At 35.1% G+C, this 22,976-nt stretch overlaps 1 protein-coding gene across 9 annotated transcripts in view; it reads right to left on the reverse strand.

Annotated features, from left to right (window-relative positions):
* PCCA (propionyl-CoA carboxylase subunit alpha) overlaps positions 1-22,976 on the reverse strand; it is a 462,660-nt gene that overhangs the window by 252,860 nt on the left and 186,824 nt on the right. For 8 of the 9 annotated variants that reach the window (XM_072782480.1, XM_072782479.1, XM_072782481.1 and 5 more), the window contains 2 exons: positions 5,949-6,027; positions 2,203-2,305 (listed from right to left, as the gene is read on the reverse strand). In XM_072782480.1, the coding sequence (XP_072638581.1) occupies positions 2,203-2,305; positions 5,949-6,027 (182 nt within the window). The remainder of the gene's footprint in view (positions 1-2,202; positions 2,306-5,948; positions 6,028-22,976) is intronic. The other variant, XM_072782486.1, reaches the window with a different exon arrangement.

A 22,976-nucleotide genomic window follows, 5' to 3' on the forward strand; every position in this document is an offset into this window, starting at 1 on the left:
AAAGGGAATATAAGGGAAGGGAGAAGAAATGTGTGGGAAATATCAGAAAGGGAGACAGAACGTAAAGACTGCTAACTCTGGGAAACGAACTAGGTGTGGTAGAAGGGGAGGAGGGCGGGGGGTGGGAGTGAATGGGTGACGGGCAGTGGGGGTTATTCTGTATGTTAGTAAATTGAACACCAATAAAAAATAAATTAAAAAAAAAACTAATAATAAAAGAAAATACACACACACACACACACACACACACACACATATACACATATAAAGAGCAACTATGCTATTTACTAGACCTAAATATAACATTATCATATAATCCAGTAATATTTCTCTCCTCAGGATATCTGAAAGAATGTGTATGTCCATAAAAAGACATGGCAATTTATTCATATCAAAAAGCTGGAGGGGCACCTGGGTGGCTCAGTGACTGAGCACATGCCTTTGGCTCAGGTCATGATCCCAAGGTCCTGGAATTGAGTCCCGCATCAGGTTCCCCACAGGGAGGCTGCTTCTCCCTCTGCCTATGTCTTCTGTCTCGTTCTCTGTGTCTCTCATGAATATATAAATAAAATCTTTAAAAAAATATATATATCAAAAAGCTAGAAACAACCTGAAGATCTACCAACAGGAAAATGGATAAATTGGAAGTTATTCAAACAATGAAGTATCAGAGCAATTTTTTAGAGTTAATAGTAACACACAGCTTCATGGAAGAATCTCAAAGACATGTTGTGTGAAAGAAGCCAGGCATAACCAAGTATATACTGTATTTCATTTATATGCAGTTTAAGAAGACAGAAACATTCTGGGGTGTGAGAAGTCAGAACAGTAGATATTTTGGTGGCCAAGTGGAGGGACTGAATGGAAAGTTGTATGAAGAAATCTTCTGATGGCACAGAAATGTGCTATACACAGATCTGGGTGGTTGCTATATAGCTACACATGTGTACATAAGAATTTTATTGAGTTGGACACTCAAGATTTGTGGACTTTGCTGAAGAGATGTGATATCTCAGTTTAGAATATCTAAAAACAAAAAACCCAATGACAACAAAAAATCCTGCTGATGTTAGAAAGAAATACACTACGTTCAATGTTTTAAGACTACTCTGATTGGAGAGCCTAAGTGGCTCAGTCTGTTGGGCATCTGCCTTCATTCAGCTCAGGCAATGATCTCAGGGCCCCTACTCAACAGGCAGTCTGCTTCCAACTCTCCCTCTGCTGTTCCCCCTGCTTGTGCTCTCTTGCTGTCAAATAAATAAATCTTAAAAAAAAAAACCCTCGCTGGGATTATATATATTTGCACATTTCTTCCCACTCTGGAAAACTGGAGGATCTAGATGAAGATTTTCTACCCATAAGAAATATCTATGTAAAATAATTAAACTTGAAAAAACCCCACAATGACAGAACTTAGAACTTTTATTACACATAATCAGAAGGGGCGGGCAAGGGCAACAAAGAACTATTCTTTAGTTTTCTGGTTCTCTATTCACACCAAAATAAGGAAAAAAATACTTAAACTTCAGCATGATTTCAAATTTGATTTGTATTTTATCAGTTTGAATTCAATTCATAGTCATAACGTGTAAAATAGCACGAAGACATTCTTAATAGAAATCAAACTTCAGGAGATGTTGTCTTCTTCTGTGTATTATTTCAGAAAATCAACTTTTGTCTTGCTGAAATCCATATCCTCACAAATTGCTTTAGCAGTTGGATTAAAATCTTAACCTGAGTAGAAGAATTTATTTATTCATCTCTATACTAGTAGCTCCTAGAAGAATGCCTGTCTCAGTGAGCCACACAGACATTTGGTGAATTGAAGTAATGAGTCCAGATTAAGCACTTAAAAAAAAAAAAAAAGTAAGCCCTGTTATGGCCCAGTCTCAGAATGGGAAGGAATGAGTCTCTAGGTGCAATGTATTTAGTTTGGTTAGATAGCTTGGGACAGCTTCTTTCTACAGCAGGATTTTTATATCATTCCCTATGTTGACCAACATGCTGGTGTGCTTTGATCGAAGTATACCAAATTCCAAAAGGAAGTGATCAATTTATGTACATTCTCTATTTTGAAGTTATTCAAGTGTATCAGAACAATTCACAATCATTCTAAATGCGAGAAAGGATATGTTTCCAATAGGAATAAATGGTGTTTTATTAAAGTCATAATAATTAGAAAACATCTTAAAATGTACCAACCTGGATTTCTATATGACGAGGGTTATCAATAAATTTTTCTATTAGTAGCCTATCATCACCAAAACTAGAAGCAGCTTCTTGAGACGAAAATCTAAAACCATCCCTATTTAAAAAAAAAAAAAAAAAAAAAAAAGGGAAAAACAATCAAACTAGCTAAACAAATACAGCCCTCAATATAAAAGAAAACAAAGCAATTAAATCCTTATTTTGGTTCACTGATAAACAAAGCAAAGAAAAAATCACTTAATGCACAAATAACTAAATTGACTTAGTGGACCCATAACTCTTACACTTACCAGCTTTGTCACCTGGAATCAGTGATGTAACTTCCCCGATTCTGGGGGAATATATTTATAATCAAATATATTTATAATCAATTTATAATCAAATAGGAATACCACTACATAGTTCACCAACTGTTAAAAATTAGATATTTTTAATAAACCACATGAAACATATAAAATTCCATTTCCTCAATACCTTAATTCCACTAATTAAAAAAATTAAAAATGCATATTCATTTGACTTAAGAGTCAGAATATGCACACAAAAATACAAAGAGCCAATCTGGCCAACGTCACAACTGGAGCAAAATACTCAAGTGAGAATGAACATCCTTGAGGAGGATTCTCAAGAACATTTTATGTTCTTCATATGTTATGGACATATAATGATATTTTAAGTATACATATTTAAATGTAACTGCCCTTCACACACCCATACAAATTATTACAACTTTATCGACTTTGGACTCTTTCTAAATTAATCATTAAAAGAGAAAACAATTTTTGAAAATAAAAATACCAATATGATTATGGCTTTACATGTTTTACTCTCCAAAGATAATAATTTAAATTGTTGTAATTAAAATGTGCTCACTAAATTCATACACAATGAAATGGGCTCATTTGGTCTATTAAAAACACACATTTGTTCACCTAAAACTAATTGAGTATATTATTTTACACTCACTGATATATTGAGAATATAAAGTTTAATTCTTTTTACATGTCACTAATAGTTTCTTAATCTTCAGATTAAATATAAGTATTTAAATACAATATTAAAATTCTTCCAATCTTTTCATTTGCAAACACTCCATCTGGCATTAGAAATGAATACATTTGCTTTTGTGCTTAAAAAACACAACATAGCAAGTAAACAATGACCAGATGATAAATTCAAAACATATTGCAACAATTCCTGTTTCTCAGAGTTCTCAAGGAAAAGGTATCAGGTTTTCTTAGTCCTCTATTACTTCTTTGATTTAGAGGAATGGAGTTTTTAGATCTCTGGAGACTGCAAACCTCAAAGAAACTAAAACACAATGAATTATTGTTTTCAGTACCATACGACCAACTTTTTATTAGATGGAGTATGACGATTTGCAAAGAAAAAACAAAGTACTTTACAATTTATCTCTGTTCTAATGACTAAGAACTTTCATTTTGCACTTAACCCAAACATGCTAGAGGGAAAAAAAATCAAAGTCACCCAAATAAATTATCACATTTGAAAGCATAACCAGAGTATTTGGGAGCTCACAGAAAACTATTTTAAAAACATTTGTTACACTCAGTTACACATTCATTCAACAAATATTTACTCATCATGAATTCATGTGTCTGCTGCATGTTTAGGTGATGGGAATACAAAAATAAAGCCACAACTGCCCTCACATCACCTAAAGTGTAGCAGGGGTATTCCAAAATGCAGATGTGGTCAATTTTCCATTGTGCCATATTTCATTGAAATGTGAATGGGGAAAAGAAAGCCAGAAGTTAATATGAAGCTATGAGTCTACTTTTAACAACCTTCACAATCCTCACCCTAATTTAATATACAATAACAACAAACACCATTTAAAAAAAAAAAAACTTTCAGATGTTCTAAAGATAAGCCATAGATGCTACTTCCCTGAAACACTTAGGAAAGATGTTACAAAAGGGAGACATTCCCCAGAATAAAATAATAAGGCAATTAATGGTTGCTAAGCCTTCCAAAGAAGACTAAAACTTACGTGCATTATTTAAAAAGAAAAAAAATTCCCCCTCAAGAAGGGAAAAAAAGAAGGAGCACATGCAATGTGGCATATTAACAATTGGTGACTCTAAAAGAAAACTACTGAGCATGTTCTGGACTGTTCTCTCAATTTTTCTGTAGTTTAGATTTTTCCAAATTAATAGGGAATACAGAGCAATTATTTTAAATGAGGAGCATGTATCATTAAATCAAATAGTATCATACTTTGATCAAGTTGAGAATATTTTAGATAGCAAATTATTTGTGTATGTCTTTTTATTAGTTTTATTAGCATATTTTGAATCAATATGCATTTAAAGAGTTATTTACACCCGAAAAAGATCTCCACTCTCTGTATGGTTATAGCGATTTCTGAAAATACAGAACACTACATTAAAATCCATTGTGTTAACAGCACACAGGAAATCGCAATGCCACAAAGTGAAGAGTAATCTTCACCATAAGAGAATATGTTGCTAATAAGTGCTAAGGCTTTCAAGGGAATTGCTATGTAAGTACCATACAATGGGGGCCACCTCATGAGAAAAAAGTTAAAGTTTCTGAAACATGTATCTCTCACAAAACCATGAGGTTGTGTTTAATATCCTGTTACATCATTCTTTCGTTCCCAGAGGCTATAGCAGACTGTCCTTCCCAAAGATGGTAACAGGGCTATCTCCCATTCAATGTGTTTATGCTGTAGATCTCTTTTGCCTAATCTTACAGTACACGAATCTCTTTGCAAAATAAGGCTTTAAGTGCAAAAAGAGAGAGAGAGAGAGAAGAAAATGCATAGGACTGCACAGGAAACAAATTACATTGAAATACAGGATTCGTGGAGCAGCCCAGGTGGCTTAGCGGTTTAGCGCCGCCTTCAGCCCAGGGCCTGATCCTGGAAAGCTTGGATCAAGTCCCACGTCAGGCTCCCTGCATGGAGCCTGCTTCTCCCTCTGCCTCTGTCTCTGCCTGCCTCTCTCTCTCTCTCTCTCATGAATAAATAAAATCTTTAAAGAAAAAAAAAAAGAAATACAGAATATTTTCTAAGAACAAATTTGGGATATAACATGTGGGGTTCTTTACTCATAATAAGCTCCAACAACAAATCTAATAATCACTGCTACTTAGAGATATATTATCACACTATAGTTGTTGAAGATATGTGATTTCCAAAGTGGTAGATTTCCAAAGATGTGATTTCCAAAGATAATACCACTACTGTAGTTTGTTGCCTATTTGGAGAAAACACTAAATCCCAGTTAGAGGCTAGTGAAAGAAATAGGCCCTTTTGGGGGCACCTGGGTGGCTCAGTGGTTGAGTGTCTGCCTTTGGCTCACATCATGATCCCGGGGTCCTGGGATCAAGTCCCACATTGGGCTCCCTGCATGGAGCCTGATTCTCCCTCTGCTTATGTCTCTGCCTCTCTCTCTGTGTATCTCTCATGAATAAATAAATAAAATCTTTTTAAAAAAATACACTGTAAAAACAAAACAACTCTTTCTTATGCTTAAGAAAGTAAAAAACCTTTCTATAAGAGAATAACCATCATCAAAATATAAACAATGAAGTTTTCCGCATAATTTCCATTTTTTCCCATCTAAAAGAGTAAAAATGAGATGGTTATTATAATTATTCCATTACACTTTTGGTATCTGTTTACTTGACAGTTTAATAAAACTCTAGTAACTGCAATTTTCATCAAAAGTATATTTTGGACAGCACCTCACCTGGTCTCTTCATCATCCCAGGCGATTCGCATGCCTTTCCCACCACCACCTGCTGAGGCCTTGATCATGACAGGGTAGCCTAACAGCAGGGAAGAATTAGACAGAAGTTCAGACTTTGATCATCTGGATGCATGAACATGACAACTGACCACATGTTCAATAACACAGAAGACAATAACTAATTTATTTAAAAGTTCCTTTCTTTAGAGTCAGGAAAATAACACCAGCGTGGTAATCTCATATATATTTTAAAAATGAGAGTATGATCATTTTAAAAGAAAAAGACTATTTGTATCAATAAATATAACATTTTCTCCATTAATGAAATAAAAAACTAAGGAAACATAAATAAGTTATTTGACCATGGATTCCAAAAATGGACGTAGATATAGTATTAACTAACCAAAGATAAAAAGCAACTTTTATATAATATTAAGGAAATAAACACATATAACATTCCCCAAAAGTGTTCTTTTGCATGCATAACAAACTAAACACCTTTTTCCAAAAGTAATGATTCACAGGCATTTGAGGTATTTTTATCTGAAAAGTCACAGGGAACCCCTACAGCTTTTATCAGCAAGAACTGACACAATGATATGGGGGGGAAGAGGGAGGGAATCAAGTCACACAGTTATTGTATTATGGGAGGAAACAGAAGCTCCAGGATTCGCTATTATCCATGAAGAGGCTAACCCCACTATTTCCACTCATCCAACAGGGAATGTGTATGATAGCAAGTAAGATTAAAACACAAAGTAAGGCCAGAACAAATAATATCTCCAGCTAAAGTTTTATAAGAGAAAATTAAATCATAAAATTGTTAGTTGATAAGTATTTAGATTATTATAAAGTAAAAATTTTGACAACTTGAGTCACCTCCACCAATTTACCAAGAAATGCTGTAAAAATCTCCTTGCTTAGAGGTTTTCTGCAAACAAGGTGGATACACCCATGCCTGAGACACTTGTTTATGATCTTTTCTGAAGTGAGTGCTTTAAAGACTCTTCCAGGCCTGTGATGCTCTAACAGCACTACATTCTAACCATAGGACCTTAGAGGAAAAGGAAGAGAGGGCCAAATGTCATAGATCTTTAACCTCTAAACCACAAAATATCACCCTTAACTTCAACTTAGTTAAAATACCATTTGCTTTCTGTTTGCTAATTAATTCAATTTTTAAAGTTCTGATGTTGATTATATTTATGTGGGACAGCGTTTTAAAAGCAATGCTAAGTGTAGTGAGAAGAAAGATTAACATACTTTTTCTCACTGGGAACCTTAGAATCTTGGAAGAAAAAGGGAAAAGCACCCAAATAATTCTATCACTGGAAACTGCAAGGAGAAAAGTATCATAGGAAGGTAACAGAAAAGGGTTAAGGAAAGCATATTACAGCAAGAGCCATCTACATGAGGCTATGAAGGATGAGAAGGATTTCAACATTTTAGGCAGGAATAGCACGGATTGGTTTAAAAAAATGACTGAAATAATCCAGCTGGAGTGTATCTGTGAGATGGTAGAAGAAAAACAGAACTGAAAATATAAATTAGGACGAATGTACGCTTCTCACTTTTGTATGCCAAAGATCCTACATGAGAGTGAAGAGTATTTGTCTCCTTCAATGCTATAGCCTCACAATAATTGTCACATAAAGGAATCAGATTGTAGCCTGTTTTGGAGCAGTGAAGAAATAATATCTAAAAATTAGAAAACATGTCATTAAACATGGCATGCCTAAGAAAACATTTTCACAAAAATTTAAACAAATGGATCCATGGGGAGGGGGGGGGTTTCTATCACCTTACCACCCAAAACTATTTATCCATATAAACAGGAAACAGGAAACCACAGGAGGTAAGATACCTACATCCCTTATCGTGGTTTTCAGTTCCCTTTGAGGATTAGGAAATTTGCAGTATTATCTCATCTTAGTTATTTACTATAGACCCTAGACTACACAGTGATTTGTGAGGTTCAAAATAAGATTGGGAAATTGTCCTTGATCACAAGAAACTAGATGGAGAGACAAAACACAAAAAGTAATTTGTCAATGAGAGATTTTATGTTTAGCAAAGGTGGGATATTGTTAGGCAACAGGGCAGTATGTACTAAAGCAATTATAAAATGTCTCCCCAAAAGGAGGTAATGTAGCATTAGATCTGTCAATACATATTACCCAGAAAGACAAGATTCCTTGACAAAACAAACCCAATATAACACAATTGGGAGAGAGGAAGAAACAGCCATAAGCTAGTGACATTATAGTCACAAACTCAATCCAATTTCTGAACTATAATTGAAAATAATGTAAAGCTAAGGTTTTCTACTCAACTTGCTATGCCAAGTTAGTCATTAAATCTCAGATAGAACATATCTTTAATTTGTCACCATGCCATGTAGAAACTAGACCTAGCCATTTGAAGAGGGGAAGAATATTCCACAAAGATGATGTTAAATAATATCAAAAAGCCCAGTCCTTCACCCCTACTTTTTATGGTGTCTCTGCAACTCTGATTAGGATAAATCTTGGGGTGCCAGGAACTGGAAGAAAAAGGTTAAAAAGAGCCAAAAGTTGACATTCCTGGAAAAATCCAAAATAATCAATTTGATGACTATCACCACTCCTTTACTTTACCTGTCTAGACACAAAATTTCCATTAATGTTCTGTCCCAATTTATTATCCATTGGAGTACTTACTCCTGGGTTCAGCTTTTGTCTGTGATGCAGTCCTTTAATTTTCTATTCTTCAGTTGCCATAGGTTTGAAACAGGCCAATCTTCTTAAAACAAACAAAACAAAATTCTCCAAGTTTTTTAAAAGGAGAAAATCTCTTGGCATGAAAAGATTGCTTTAAAAAAAGATACCTCAGGCCCTAGTGGTATTGGCGAGTTCTTCATGCTTCTTATCCTCTCACTGGTTGCCTACTCCCACTACCTGATCTCATAACCCAGACCAAAGATTCATGTGATGCTCCTACTAACACTCCAACTCCAACAGGCATGGACTCTCCGTTTTCTATTTACCTTCCAACTAATGCTTCCAAAAAGAAACTAACTAAATACTACAAGAGAAAAAAATTAGATATTTAGGAAAATACAGAAACTCAGGTTACCAAAGCATCCACCATTCCTACATTTCTGTCCTCAAACCTCAAGGACAGGTCTGGTCTCCTGTCCCCCCAGCAAACAGCAGGTCTTACTTTTCACCATAAAGCAGCAATCGTCTTTCCTTCTAACTCTCCATCACACTTTTGTTCATCAACTCAAACATATATACTCAGTATAACACTATGTGCTAATAAGCACTGATCTGGCTCTGGGGGATACAAAGATAAACAATTCAGAAAGTTCTTTGCTCTCAAGGCACCTACCATCATCTAGTGGAAAAAGATGTGTGAGGACACAGGCACCTAAATATGCATATACATCCAGAACACATACATGTATTAATACACACACAACACGTGAAATGCTGAGGAGTTCCAAATGGAGACAACAGAAGGACGTGATTGAAGGTGTTTAGGGTTACTTTTCCTTAAAGGCTTCTCTGAGAAAATGGATACTGAAGGTGAGGCCTGCATGAGCTGGAGCCAGCCCCCTGAATAACAGTAAGGGAAGAACATTACTGACAGATGGAATAAGTTGGGAAGTTATACAGTCAGGTTTATGACAATCTCTTTGGCTACTCTGCAAGGTACGAATTGTAGAAGGGCAAAGGTGGACACAGGGAGACTGAGTAGGAAGCTTCTGCAGTGTTCCAAGGGAGAGCCAGCTGTGACCAGGACTCAGGCTGACAGTTGGCTTTAGAGACAGAGTCAGAAAGAATTGCTGGCAATTTGGATACGGATGATAAGAACATGAAAAAGAGTCTAGGAGATACAGCACTTTCTCATTTTGTTATGGATGGCAAGTCTAAAGGAACGATTTCTTTTTACCAACTGACAGCATAATGCTGTCCCATACAAGACATAATATATAAGCTTTCTGCTTCAGGCAAAACCTGTCCCTATACATGATAACATAACCTGATAACATAACCTGAGAACATAAAACCGATAAAATAAATGACACCTTAATGATGCAATTGTCATAAAATATATAATTTTATATAGTTTTTCATCTATGGTGTCTTAAATTAAGATTTCATTAATGACAGAGACAAAAAGTTCTTTGTTTTTGTTTTTGTTTTTTTAATGAAAGTGAATTATTTCTTGAGAAATGTTCTACTCCTAATTTGGTGTACAAATCAGAAATCTCTGCAGAGTCAGAGTATGGTTTTTGTTGGTGGTGGTGATGGTGGTAGTCTTCTTTTATTTTTTTTAAGACGTATTTATTTTAGAGAAAGAGAGAGAGGAACAGTGAAGTGGGGAGGGGCAGAGGGAGAGACAGAATCTCTAGCAGACTCCCTGCTTAGTGAGGAGTCTGACCCAGGGCTCGATCCCAGGACCCGGAGATCATGACCTGAGCCGAAATCAAGAGTCAGATGCCCATCGGACTGAACCACCTAGGCACCCCTTACCTTCTTTTAAAAACAGTAGGAAAACACTTATAATTAATTGCAAGGCTTTTATTTCCTAAAAGGTTCCAAATTAAAAGAAATGAAAGCTATTTTAAAGAGCAGGATAATCTTCCAGATGGATAGAACAGGATCTGATAATGGGACCTCAAAAGAAAGAAGAACCTGGGTAGGGGAGGGAGTTCCAAGACAGCCAGAAAAGAAATCTCCAGACAGAAGTTTAACATTACAATTACAGAGAAATCAAGTATTATGCATTGCAATTGTTGGACTCTTTTCTTCTCCTTTAATGTAAAATAGTTCAGTTACCATTTTGGTTTGGAGTTTGTGTTTATGTGAGGGAGAGGGGGATCCTTCCTGAAAGTAATAATTTTGAAAAATCCAACGTGGCGATTGCATACAATATTCTACAATTTGGGGACACCTGGGTGGCTCAGTGGTTAAGCATCTGCCTTTGGTTCAGGGCGTGATCCCAGGGTCTGGCATCAAGTCTCACATTAGGCTCCTTGCAGGGACCCTCCTTCTCCCTCTGCCTATGTCTCTGCCTTTCTCTGTATGTCTCTCATGAATAAATAAAATCTTTAAAAACAAAAATCCACAATTTAAATTTACCTGATTGCTTCCTTGTTATAAGATTCAGAATTATAAAAAAATTTTAAATACTACATAACTGATATCATACCCTAATCCTTTTGTGACACCAGAAAGCAAAAAAAAAAAAAGGGGGGGGGGGAAACATTTGTCCATTTCCTTATGAAATTTGCTTACTTAAAATGGTGTTCATTAAATTTCCTCATGAAAAATATGCCATTTTGTGTTTATAATTAGCAAATGATCTATATATCGACACTTGTAAACTCTGAATATCCCATACTCATACGATATTCCACTCAATGATAATAATAAACATGAATGATTCTTGCTTTATAGAATTTTTACACTCCTCGGAGCCAAAGGCAGACAATCACTGAGCCACCCAGGTGCCCATAAGTAAATGTATTAATTTATAATTTCAGTAGTAGCAAATCATTTATTTTTACTACTCTAATATATTTCACTGTATAAATATACTGAAGCATTATCCATTCTAGTATGCATAGACATTCAGATTTATACATACAATGCTCCCATGAATATTTCTGAATGTGTTGCTTGAGACCCTATGTAAGAGTTCCCCGAGTTTATGTCTAGAACTCTAACTGTTGGATAGTATGCAACGGCTATAAAGTCTATTAAAAAATCCAATTTCTTGACTATTCTTCATCTCCATGACCACAACACTTATACAAACTACCATCACCTACTTCTTCATAGACTGCCTGCAGTAGCCTCCTAACACAACTCCCTACCACTACATTTGGTCCCCTCAAACTATACAGCAGTCACTGGAATTCTTCAAATATATGTAAGATCACCTCTCTCCTGCCTAAAACATTATGTTTTGTAAGAGCTTATATTGTACCAAGAAATCATAGATGTTTAAAAAAAAGAAAAAGAAAGAAAGAAACGAAACCATAGATGTTTAATGAAATAGAAATAATGAACTCAGGGACAGGAAGCATGGAAGGTACAGAAAGATGGCCTGCCATATACTTACTGAATCACAATACCAGGTAAATCTATGCTTGACTTAAGCCAAGAAAATAAAAAATAAAAAATAAAAAGCCTAAAACGTATTAATATGAACAGCAATTAACTGATCTATCAAACAAAATAAACTTTAACACCTTTTACACAAAGATAACAAAATCCAAATACACAATATAACATTCACAGTGTTTATAATCCAATTAAAAATTAAGAGACATATGGGAGCACCTGGGTGGTGTAGTCAGTTAAGCAAAGACTCTTGGTTTCAACTCAGGTCATGATCTCAGAGTCCTGAGAGGAAGCCCCTCCCTCGGGCTCTGTGAAGAGTCTGCTTAAGACTCTATCCCTCTCCCCCTGCCTCTATCCCCCCCCAATCCCTTGAGGGGCTCACTCACATGCAAGCTCACTTGCTCGCTCTCTCTCAAGTAAATAAATAAATCTTTTTAAGAAATTAAGAGATGTGTGAAAAGGGATGCCTGCAGACTATGTGATTCTTAATCTCTGGGTCATGAGTTTGAGCCCCACATCGGGCATAGTGATTATTTTAAAAAGAGAGAGAGAAACAGACATGTGAAAAGAGGTAAAATGTAATGCACTTCAGGAGGAAGAGTCAAAAGAAACAAACCCAGAAATGAAGAACCTTAAAACAGCTATTATAAATTACAGCTATTATAAACACTGTAAATACGGAAAAGGATTTCAAGAAAACTTTATCAACTATACCTCAAGCAAAAATTTTTTTCTGGGGCAACTGGGAGCCTCAGTCAGTTAAGTGGCTGACGTTGATTTCAGCTCAGGTCATGATCACAGAGTCCTGGGCTAGATAGAGCCCTGTGGTGAGATCCACAATCAGTGGGGTGTCTGCTTCAGGATTTTCTCTCTCTCCCTCTCCCTTGCCCTCTGCCCATTCCCATCACTTACTCTCTGTCTCTCTCTAAAATAAGTAAATCTTAAAAAATAATAAATAATAAATAAACAAAGAAACAAAATAAGTAAATCTTTATTTTTTATAAAGATTTTTACTTATTTATGAGAGACAGAGAGAGAGGCAGAGACACAGGCAGAAGGAAAAGCAGACTCCATGTAGGGAGCCTGATGTGGGACTCGATCCCAGGACTCCAGGATCACACCCTGGGACAAAGGCAGGCACTAAACTGCTGAGCCACCCAGGGATCCCCTAAAATAAATAAATCTTTTTTCTTAAAGATTTTATTCATTTATTCATGAGAAACACAGAGAGAGAGAGAGAGGCAGAGACACAGGCAGAAGGAGAAGCAGGCTCCATGCACAAAGCCCGATGTGGGACTTGATCCAGAGACTCCGGGATCGCGCCCTGAGCCAAAGGCAGATGCGCAACCGCTGAGCCACCCAGGCGTCCCTAAATAAATCGTTTTAAAAATCTTTCTAAAACGAAAAAATTATCATGGTGAGAGAAATGGAAATATAAAAAAAAAAATTAAAATTTGAATTCCTAGATATAAAAATAACTGAAAGGAAAAAATCCCAATGTATAAAAAGAATTATACCATGACCAAGTGGGATTTATTCCCATTATGCAACGTTAGTTCAACACTCAAAAACCAATTACTGTAATCCTTCACATCAACAGGCTAAGGAAAAAAAATCTGACATGACCCTATTAGCAGATGGAGAAAAAGCATGACAAAATTCACCCCCATTGAGTTCAGCAAACTATGAATAGAAGGAAAGTCCTTAATAGAAGGAAAGTCCTTCCTAAAGAACATCTACACCTACACCTACCCTTATACTTAATGGTGAGATCATAGAAACTTTCCCCCAAAATAAGGAACAAAGTAAGCATATCCCTTCTCACCACTCCTTTTCAACATCCTTTACAAGTTCGATTTTATGCAATAAGAAAAAGGTTAAAAAAAAAAGGTAAACACATAATAAATAAAATTCTTCATTAGCAGGTAATATGGTTTCTATAATGAAAACCTCAAAGAATCAAGAACCACCACCACCAAAAAATCTAGAACTAATAAGGCTGCAGGATACAGGGTCAATGTAAAAAAGTTAATTGTATTCCTATGTACCAGCAATGAAAACTTCATATTTGAAATTAAAAACACAATACCATTTATATTAGCCACGCCCCCTAAAAAAGCTTAGGCATAAATCTAACAAAATATGTATGATATCTATATGAGGAAAACTATGAAATTAAGGAAGATCTAAGTAAATGGATAAATATTCATGTGTAAGACACCAATTCTCCTCAACCTGATCTATAGATGCAATGCAATCCCAAACAAAATCCCAGCAAATTATTTTGTGGATATCAACAAACTGATCTTAACATTTATACAGAAAAGCAATACACCCAAATAGCTAATGTTAGAGGAGAATAGCAATTTCAAAAGATTGGTACTACTCAACTTCAAAATGTATTAGAAAAGCTACAGTCAACATAGGATTTATAAAAGAGCATACAACTTAATCAATGGAATAGAGAAACCAAAAACAGACACACACAAATATAGTCAACTGATCTCTGACAAAGAAACAAAAGCAATTCAATAAAGGATAATCTCTTCAACAAATGGTGCTAGAAGTGGAATTTCAGACACAAAAAGTGATCTAGACACAATCCTTAAAAGTTAATTCAGTGGATCTGAGACCCGAATATAAAAACAAAGTTCTAGAAAATAAATAGGAGAAAATTTAGATGACCTTAGGTTTAATAGTTTTTAGATATGATACCAAAAGTACAATTCATAAAAGAAAAACATTGATAACTGAGTTTTATTAAAATGAAACACTTCTCTGTAAAAACAAAAACAAAAAAATAAGAGAATGTAAGCAGGAGTCAAGACTAAAAGAAAACATTTGCAAAACATATATCTGATAAAGAACTTGTATATAAAAGAGAGCTCTTAAAACTCAATAATAAGAAAACCCAATTTAAAAAATCAGTAAAAGATTTAAAGAGACTCCTCTATAAAGAAGATACAGGATGGCAAATAAGCAAATGTAAAGATGCTCAGGACACCTGGGTAGCTCGGCAGCGGTTTGAGTGTCTGCCTTTGGCTCAGGGCGTGATCCTGGGATGCAGGATCGAGCCCCATATTGGGCTCCTTGCAGGAAGCCTGCTTCTCCCTCTACATATGTCTCTTTCTCTTTTTCTCTCTGTGTGTGTCTCTCATGAATGAATAAATAAAATCTTTAAAAAAAAAAAAAAAAGGTGCTCCACATCTTTGTCTTCAGGGAAATGCAAATTAAAACAAGATACTACTATATGCTTCTCGGAAAGGCTAATATCCAAAACATTCACAATACCAAAAGCTATTAAGGATGCAGAGCAATAGGAGAGCAACAAAAATGCTTATTCACTGCTGGTGGGAATGCAAAATAACCTTACCCTAGGCCTCAGCAGCCATACTCCTAGGTATTTACCCAACTGAGTTGAAAATTTATGTCCACACAAAACCTACACATAAAAATGCTTATATCAACTTTGCTATGATTGCCAAGAACCAGAAACAACCAAGGTATATCTTTCAAAAGGCAAATGGATAAACAATCTGTTGTATATCCATACAAAGGAATATTATTCAACAATTATTTTTTAAAGATTTTATGTATTCGAGACAGAGAGATAGAGAGAGTTAAGTGCACAAGTGAGGGAAGAGGCAGAGGCACGCTCTCTGCTGAGCCAGGAGCCTGATGTGGGGCTCAATCCCAGGACCCAGAGATTATGACCTCACCTGAAGACATACTTAACCATCAGAGGCACCCAGGCACCCCTCAACAATTTTAAAAAATGAGAAATCAAGCCACAAAAAGACATATCAAAGAGGGAGAGGGAGAAGCAGACTTTCCATTGAGCAGGGAGCCTGATACAAAGCTTGATCCCAGGAACCTGAGATCAAGACCTGAGCCAAAGGCAGATGCTTAACTGACTGAGCCAACCAGGCGCGCCCATGAAGGAACTTTTAAATGCATGTAGCTAAGTGAAAAAAGCCCGTCTGAAAAGGCTACATACTGTATGATTCTAAGTATGTAACATTCCGGAAAGGCAAGAGCATAGAATTATAATAAGCAGTATGTGGAGGAAGGGAAAAGAGGGTTGAAAGGTAAAGCACAAGGCAAACTATTGTGAATGAAACTATAATGGTAGATACATGTCATTATGCATTTGTCAAAACACCTAGAACTATACAATACCAACAGGGAAATAATGTAAATTCTGGACTACAGTTAATGTATCATTGTTGGTTTATTAATTGTAACAAGTGCACTACACTAACACAAAGTTTTAACATTTAGAAAACTGCAGAAGGCTTTGGTTGGGAATGTACATGGAACACTATCTACTTAATGAACTGTTCCATTATTCAGTAAATCTAAAACTGTGCTAAAAAACTATTATTAATCATTTAAGGGGGGCTGAAAATTTGAAGACAGTTTACAAAAGAAGATTAATGAATGTGAAAGCATTAAGCATGTGAAAATATACTCAACAGTATTTTGGTATTAGGGAAACAGAATTTTAAATAACAAAGAAATAAAACTACACATCCATTAGAATAACTAAAACTAAAAAGACAAGCAATGTTAAGTGTTTTGCTGGAATAACTGGAACTCTCAAACGCTGCTAGTGGAAATGTAAGATGGGGGAAGGGACATTTCAAAAAGGATAGAAATGTTCTATATCTTAATTGTTACATTTATTAAAATTCACTAAACTATACATTTCAAATAGCTAGATTTTATTCTTCATAAAGTGTACATCAATAAAAATGATTTTATGAAGCAGACAAAAAAGATCAGACTGCCTACAAAGAAACAAAAATTAGAGCTATGTCTTCAATAGCTATGTAACACAATACCAACATTCCAGCACTTTGCTGATAGAGGACTACTATCAATCTAGATTTGCATATACAGCAAAACTATCTTTCAAGAAAGAATGAAAGACAGTTCATGCAAACAAAAACTGAATTAACTAACCACACTAACTTCTAAAGAGTAACTTCCAGGAAAAACAGAAAGAATCAAAGATGAAAGGAACAATGAACAAAGAAAATAAGCATTTGGGTAAAGCTAAATCAACAATGGATGATTACACCCTATAATAAAGTTTTATTAGTGAAGCAAAAAAATAAGGAAATAAAATATTAAAAAGCATATAAATGGTAAACAGTATTAAAGTACTTCTTTGGTAGTAGGATAAACTTTAGACTGAAATTTAAAATAAGTGAATGTTTTAAAAAGTTTAATATAGGAGAATATAGCCTGAAGGACTATATTCTGAAAGGACACCTGAAGGAATATCTCTGAAATTTAAATTTTTTTTAAGATTTTATTTATTTATTCATGAGAGACACAGAAAGAGTGGCAGAGACATAGGCAAAGGAAGAAGCGGGCTCCCTACGAGGAGCCAGATGCAGAATTTGATCTCGGAACCCCAGGATCACAACCTGAGCAAAGGCAGACAATCACTTAGCCACCCAGGTGTCCAAAGTTGAAATTTCTATAGTAAACACTGAAAGACTAGAACATGAGTGTAAAATTTCCATCATGGTGGAGAGGGGTGGAGGGGAAATGAAATAGAACAAGAGAAATTTTTAAAGTCACATCAAGAAGTCAAGAAAAAAGAGAAAACAGAATCCAGAAAAGGAACAAAAATAAAAAGCAGATAATAAAAAAATAATAATAATAAATTTTAAAAAGCAGACAATATAAATAAATCAAAATACGGCAGTAAATACAATGAGTATACATGGACTACACTCTGGTCAAAAGACAAATACTCTGAATAGAAACGAAACACCAGGCAATATACTTAAAGAGATTCACCTAAAACAATGGTTCACTGGTTGACTTAAAAGTTGTAAGAACATACAAGGAAAAAAGAAAAATGAGCTGGTGTAGACATATTATCATCACAAAAAATCAGATTAAAAAGCCAAAATTCGCTACACATTGATTAAAAGCAAAGTTAGCCAAGATGACACATTACACTGTTATATTACCCATTAACTTATCTTAAGAATATACAGAGGCAAAACCTAACAAGCAAGGAAGAACTGGGAAATTCACTCTTTCAAAAATTGACCAAATAAATAGCCAAAAAGTCATTACAAGATTTCAACATCCTAATAGGTAGCTTTGACCTGCTGGTTATCTATAAAATATATCACATAATAATTTGAGAATATACATTCTTTTCAGGTACACATGTAATATGTAAAGTGACTAACTCCTTGGCTGTAAAATAATTCTCAACAACTCAGAAAGATTCTAAATTTAAAAAGATCATATTCACTTACCAGAAAGCAATTTAGAAATTAATAGAATAAAAAGTAGAAAATGTTCAGTTATTTTAAAATGCATTCCTAAGAATCATGAGTCAAAAAACCTAATAGAAATCTGGGGCACCTGGCTGGCTCAGATGGTAGAACATGAGACTCTTGATCTCAGGGTTGTGGGTTTAAGCCCCATTTGGGGTATAGAGATTATTTTAAAATAAAATCTATTTAAATAATAAATAAAATTTAAAAACTAAAATCTTAAAAAAAAACTAAAATCTTTTTTAAAATCTGAAAGTACTCAGAAATGAACAATCATGAAAAATATATATCAAAATTGTGAAATAGTGATTTCTATCCAGATCACCACTTTAAGCCATTCCCCCAGCTACTGAAGTCTTGGTCCTCAGTTTTCTGCCTATGATCTTGCCCCTTCTTAGGGGCAGCCCACATCCAGTGGTAAGCTGATATGGGTGTATAAGGCTCAATCCCATGGCCCTAATTTGAAACAACTATAAAAGACCAGAGCTCTTTGCAGGCTAAGGCCTTTGTTGAGTCTGCATCTCAACTCAATTCAATTTCTCCTTCAGTCTAGTTTCTTTCACTCCCTCACACACGTTGGTCCCAAGAGTATTTCCCCAGTAAAATTCCAGAATCTGTTTCCAAAAGAATCCCACCTGACAGAGGAATACATTTGAAAGGCTATTAGAGTGATTAAGACAAGAGATGAAAGAGAGAGAGAGAGAGAGAGAGAGAGAGAGAGAGAAGAGATGACATTAGCTTAAACAGAAAGAGATCAGTAGAGAAATGGAGAGAAGTTGATGAATTCAAGATTTGGGAAATGATGACTATCATGCATAAATAGTGAAACCACATAATGAAATACAACTGAATCATGGGAAAAGCCCAATTGAGCCCTCTCTAATTCCTGCCTCTGTGATCCATGACATTGTAAATGGTAGAACTTCCATCAGCTTTATTCTCTGCATGAGGTTAGCAAGACAGCAGAACTCCTTCCTATCCCACAATGTGACCAATGGGAAGTAAACACATAGGATGAAGAAAAACCCTTCTTTGCTTACGATCACAAGAAAGAGCAATACAAATGTGGAATACTAGTGCTCTTATGAATTAATGACAGCTACATGAACTCAAATATTAGCATATTACTAGAATTTTCCAAGGAAACACAATTCAGAATATACTGGGAAACATGGCTGCCATACAACACTTGGCTACATGGAAAAATTCCTATCATATATACAAAGAGGTAGTTTAAATTCAAGAAATTTGAGGAAATGAATACCATTAACAAATGCATTACCCACTTTGTGTATGTTTGTTCATAATTTTCTCCTAATCTTATTTTTCTTTTAATTACAAATTAGCTATAGTTAATTTCAACATTATCAACTTAGTTTTGCTATACTGTATGGGTTCACGCATTTCAGACCAAAATGATATTCATATGCGTCAGTACTATGTGGGATCTATACTCATCCAGTAACTAGAATATAAACATGTTATATACTGCAGTCCAACTATGAATTATTCATATCTCTGCTACTACTAGAGATATATATAGGTGTATATATCACCTGTATATATCTCAGGTGATCCTTATTATCACTGTATTTTTCCCATGGAAAAACAAAGTGTGAAGTGGACACAGGATATTTTGCCTTTCCTAAGTTGACCATCCACACACATAAACAAACAACAATTTTAGTTTAAGTAAGAATGAACCAATATTGTACATATACAGCTATAATCAAGATATATTACAAGCTAAAGTAAACCAATAACAACATTACTTGTTTTGATTTGGAAAGAAAAGCAATTATTCTTTTTTTTTGGTTGTTAAGATTTTATTTATTTAGTTGACAGAAAGGCAATCATTCTCTTTAGAAAAACTAATCTTGTCTATCTCTCTCCCTCTACTCAGGCAAACAAAAAAATTAGATCCTAACTCTATTTCCGGGAACAGAAATCAAGCACATTTCAAAGTATTGATAGATTAAAGCAAAAGGGGTTCACAGACAGGAAGTTTCCTAACAAAAACCAAAGGTTCCTTGTTTTCATATTATTGTCAGAACATTATGCAGAGTCTTTTGCAATAGAGTAATAGAAAAAAAATGAAAAGAAAAGGAATTCAAGAAAGAATAACAATAAAACAAAAAAATATATGATTAAGGGCTGAGAAAAAAAAGGCAGTGGGAATGAATATGGTAAAAATACAGAGAGAGAACTTGTAAAATCATGCTTAAATTCAAAAGGTGTATACTGGAATAATAAAAGAAAATGTAAGTAAATACCCTAAGTGACAATTGTGGGGCTGGGTTGGGGGTCGGGGAGAGAGGGGATGAAGATCTCTAGTTCCCATCTCCCAGGGATTATCATCCTGACCTCAATCACCACATTACTTCAACAATGGGAAAACAATGAAGTAAAATACCTCACTTTTTATCGGATTTCACAAAGAATACTTTAAAATTATTATCTTCAACATAACTTCTCCTTAGGCATTTATTAAATCTCCTTAGCATATTAAACATATCGAGGATCAAACTGGAAAATAAATTAACAGGATGTGAGATTGTGATGGTCTAAATTATAATATTTTTTAATATATCTTCAACCACACAGTTGTATACTACATGTGAAAAATTTTCTAAGTGGGATGAAAGAGAAGAAATAAAAGATTTGGTGGCTTAGCCAAGTATTTTTATCCCTCTTAAGTACAAGCAATTTGTCTTTATTTATTTAAAAAAAACACACAAACAAATATGAGTAATGTTTTTTATGTAATGCCAAGTCAAAAGGAAGATGGGAAGAATAGACAAAGGAAAACAGCCAAGGCATAGAAGAAAGGATGACCAAAGCCCTTACATACTCATGAGAGACAGAGGCCAAGGCTTATAAAGACTACTATCAAAAAGAAACAAATGGAAGGGGGCACCTGTCTGGCTCAGTCAGTAGAACATAGGACTCTTGATCTCAGGGTTATAATTTAGAGCCCCACATTGGGTATAGAGGGAGGGGGGAAGGGAGGAAGAGAGGGAAGGAAGAAAGAAAAAGACATAGAATCTATCTTGCAAAGAATGTAAGACATCACCAGAGACAAGGACAAGGCAATAAGGTTCAGTCACATAATCTTATACATCTGAATCTTAGATTCCTAAAAACTTCCATTAGCCCAGTCTAATGAATCCAAGAACAACCTACAAGAATTGCTGGGTAGTAGTCGTTAATAAGCACAAACTAAATTTACTTGAAAAATCAGATTATTTTTTAATTACCTATTTACAGAGAGTTTATAATGGATTACTTAATATTCCTGTTCTTCCCAGGTATATCCATTACAAAATTAAAGATTAAAGGAAAAGAAATAAGAAATTACTGTCAAATTATGGTCTATAAATATTGTAGAAAATAATTTCTACATACATGATTATTTAATTCATTTGTATACTGATACAACATTTTTATTTAGATTTGTTCACTGAATAACCACTTCCTGAATACATACTATGGGATAAGCATTGTGTTAAGTACTAGAAATACAAAAGGAAAGTAACCTACTTGGTCACTATCTATAAAACAGTAACTAAATGAACATAAAACAATCATTTGCAAAGATAAACAGAATCTGTATAATGCAGGGACTGTATAGATATTTTGGTTACTATTTGCATGGGATATCTTTTTCCATCCTTCCACTTTTGATCTATTTCTGTCTCTGGATCTAAGTAAGTGTCTTGTCAACAACATATAGTTGGGTTGTATTTTTTATCCATTCTGTCAATGTCTGGCCTAGTGAGATATCACTTCACACACACTGTGATGGCCATTATTTAAAAAAAAAAAAAAAACTGAACATAACAAATGTTGGCAAAGATGTCAAGAAACTGGAACATTGCTGGTAGGAATGTAAAAATGGTCCAGCCACTGAGGAAAGAGTTTGGCAGTTCCTTAAAAAGTTAAACACAGGGGATCCCTGGGTGGCGCAGCGGTTTAGCGCCTGCCTTTGGCCCAGGGCGCGATCCTGGAGACCCGGGATCGAATCCCACGTCGGGCTCCCGGTGCATGGAGCCTGCTTATCCCTCTGCCTATGTCTCTGCCTCTCTCTCTCTCTCTCTCTCTCTGTGACTATCATAAATAAAAATTAAAAAAAAAAAAAGTTAAACACAGAATTACCATGTAACCCAGCAATTCCACAAACAGGTATACACCCTGAAGAATTAAAGCTGGTTATCCAAATACATGTAGATGCATGTTCACCATAGTCAAGGAGGAAATGACCCAACTGTTTATCCACAGGTGAATGGACAAACATAAAGTTGTATACACATAGAATAGAATATTACTCAGTCATTACTCAGTCATAAAAAGGAATGAAGCCCCAATACACAGTAAACCATGGATGAACTTTGAAAACAACTCTAAGTGAAAGAAGCCAGACACAAAAGGTGCCATTTTTACAAATCAATCAGAATAAGCAAATCCATAGAATCAGAAAGTAAATTAGTGGTTGACCAGGGCTGGAGGGGCATAAGCAGATGAGTACTAAGGAGTAGAGATTCTGTTGGGGGTAATAAAAATGTACTGGAATCAGACAATGGTGGTGGTCGCACAACACTGTGAAT

The sequence above is a fragment of the Canis lupus genome, chromosome 17 (assembly GCF_048164855.1).
Source record: "Canis lupus baileyi chromosome 17, mCanLup2.hap1, whole genome shotgun sequence".
NCBI lineage: Eukaryota > Metazoa > Chordata > Mammalia > Carnivora > Canidae > Canis > Canis lupus.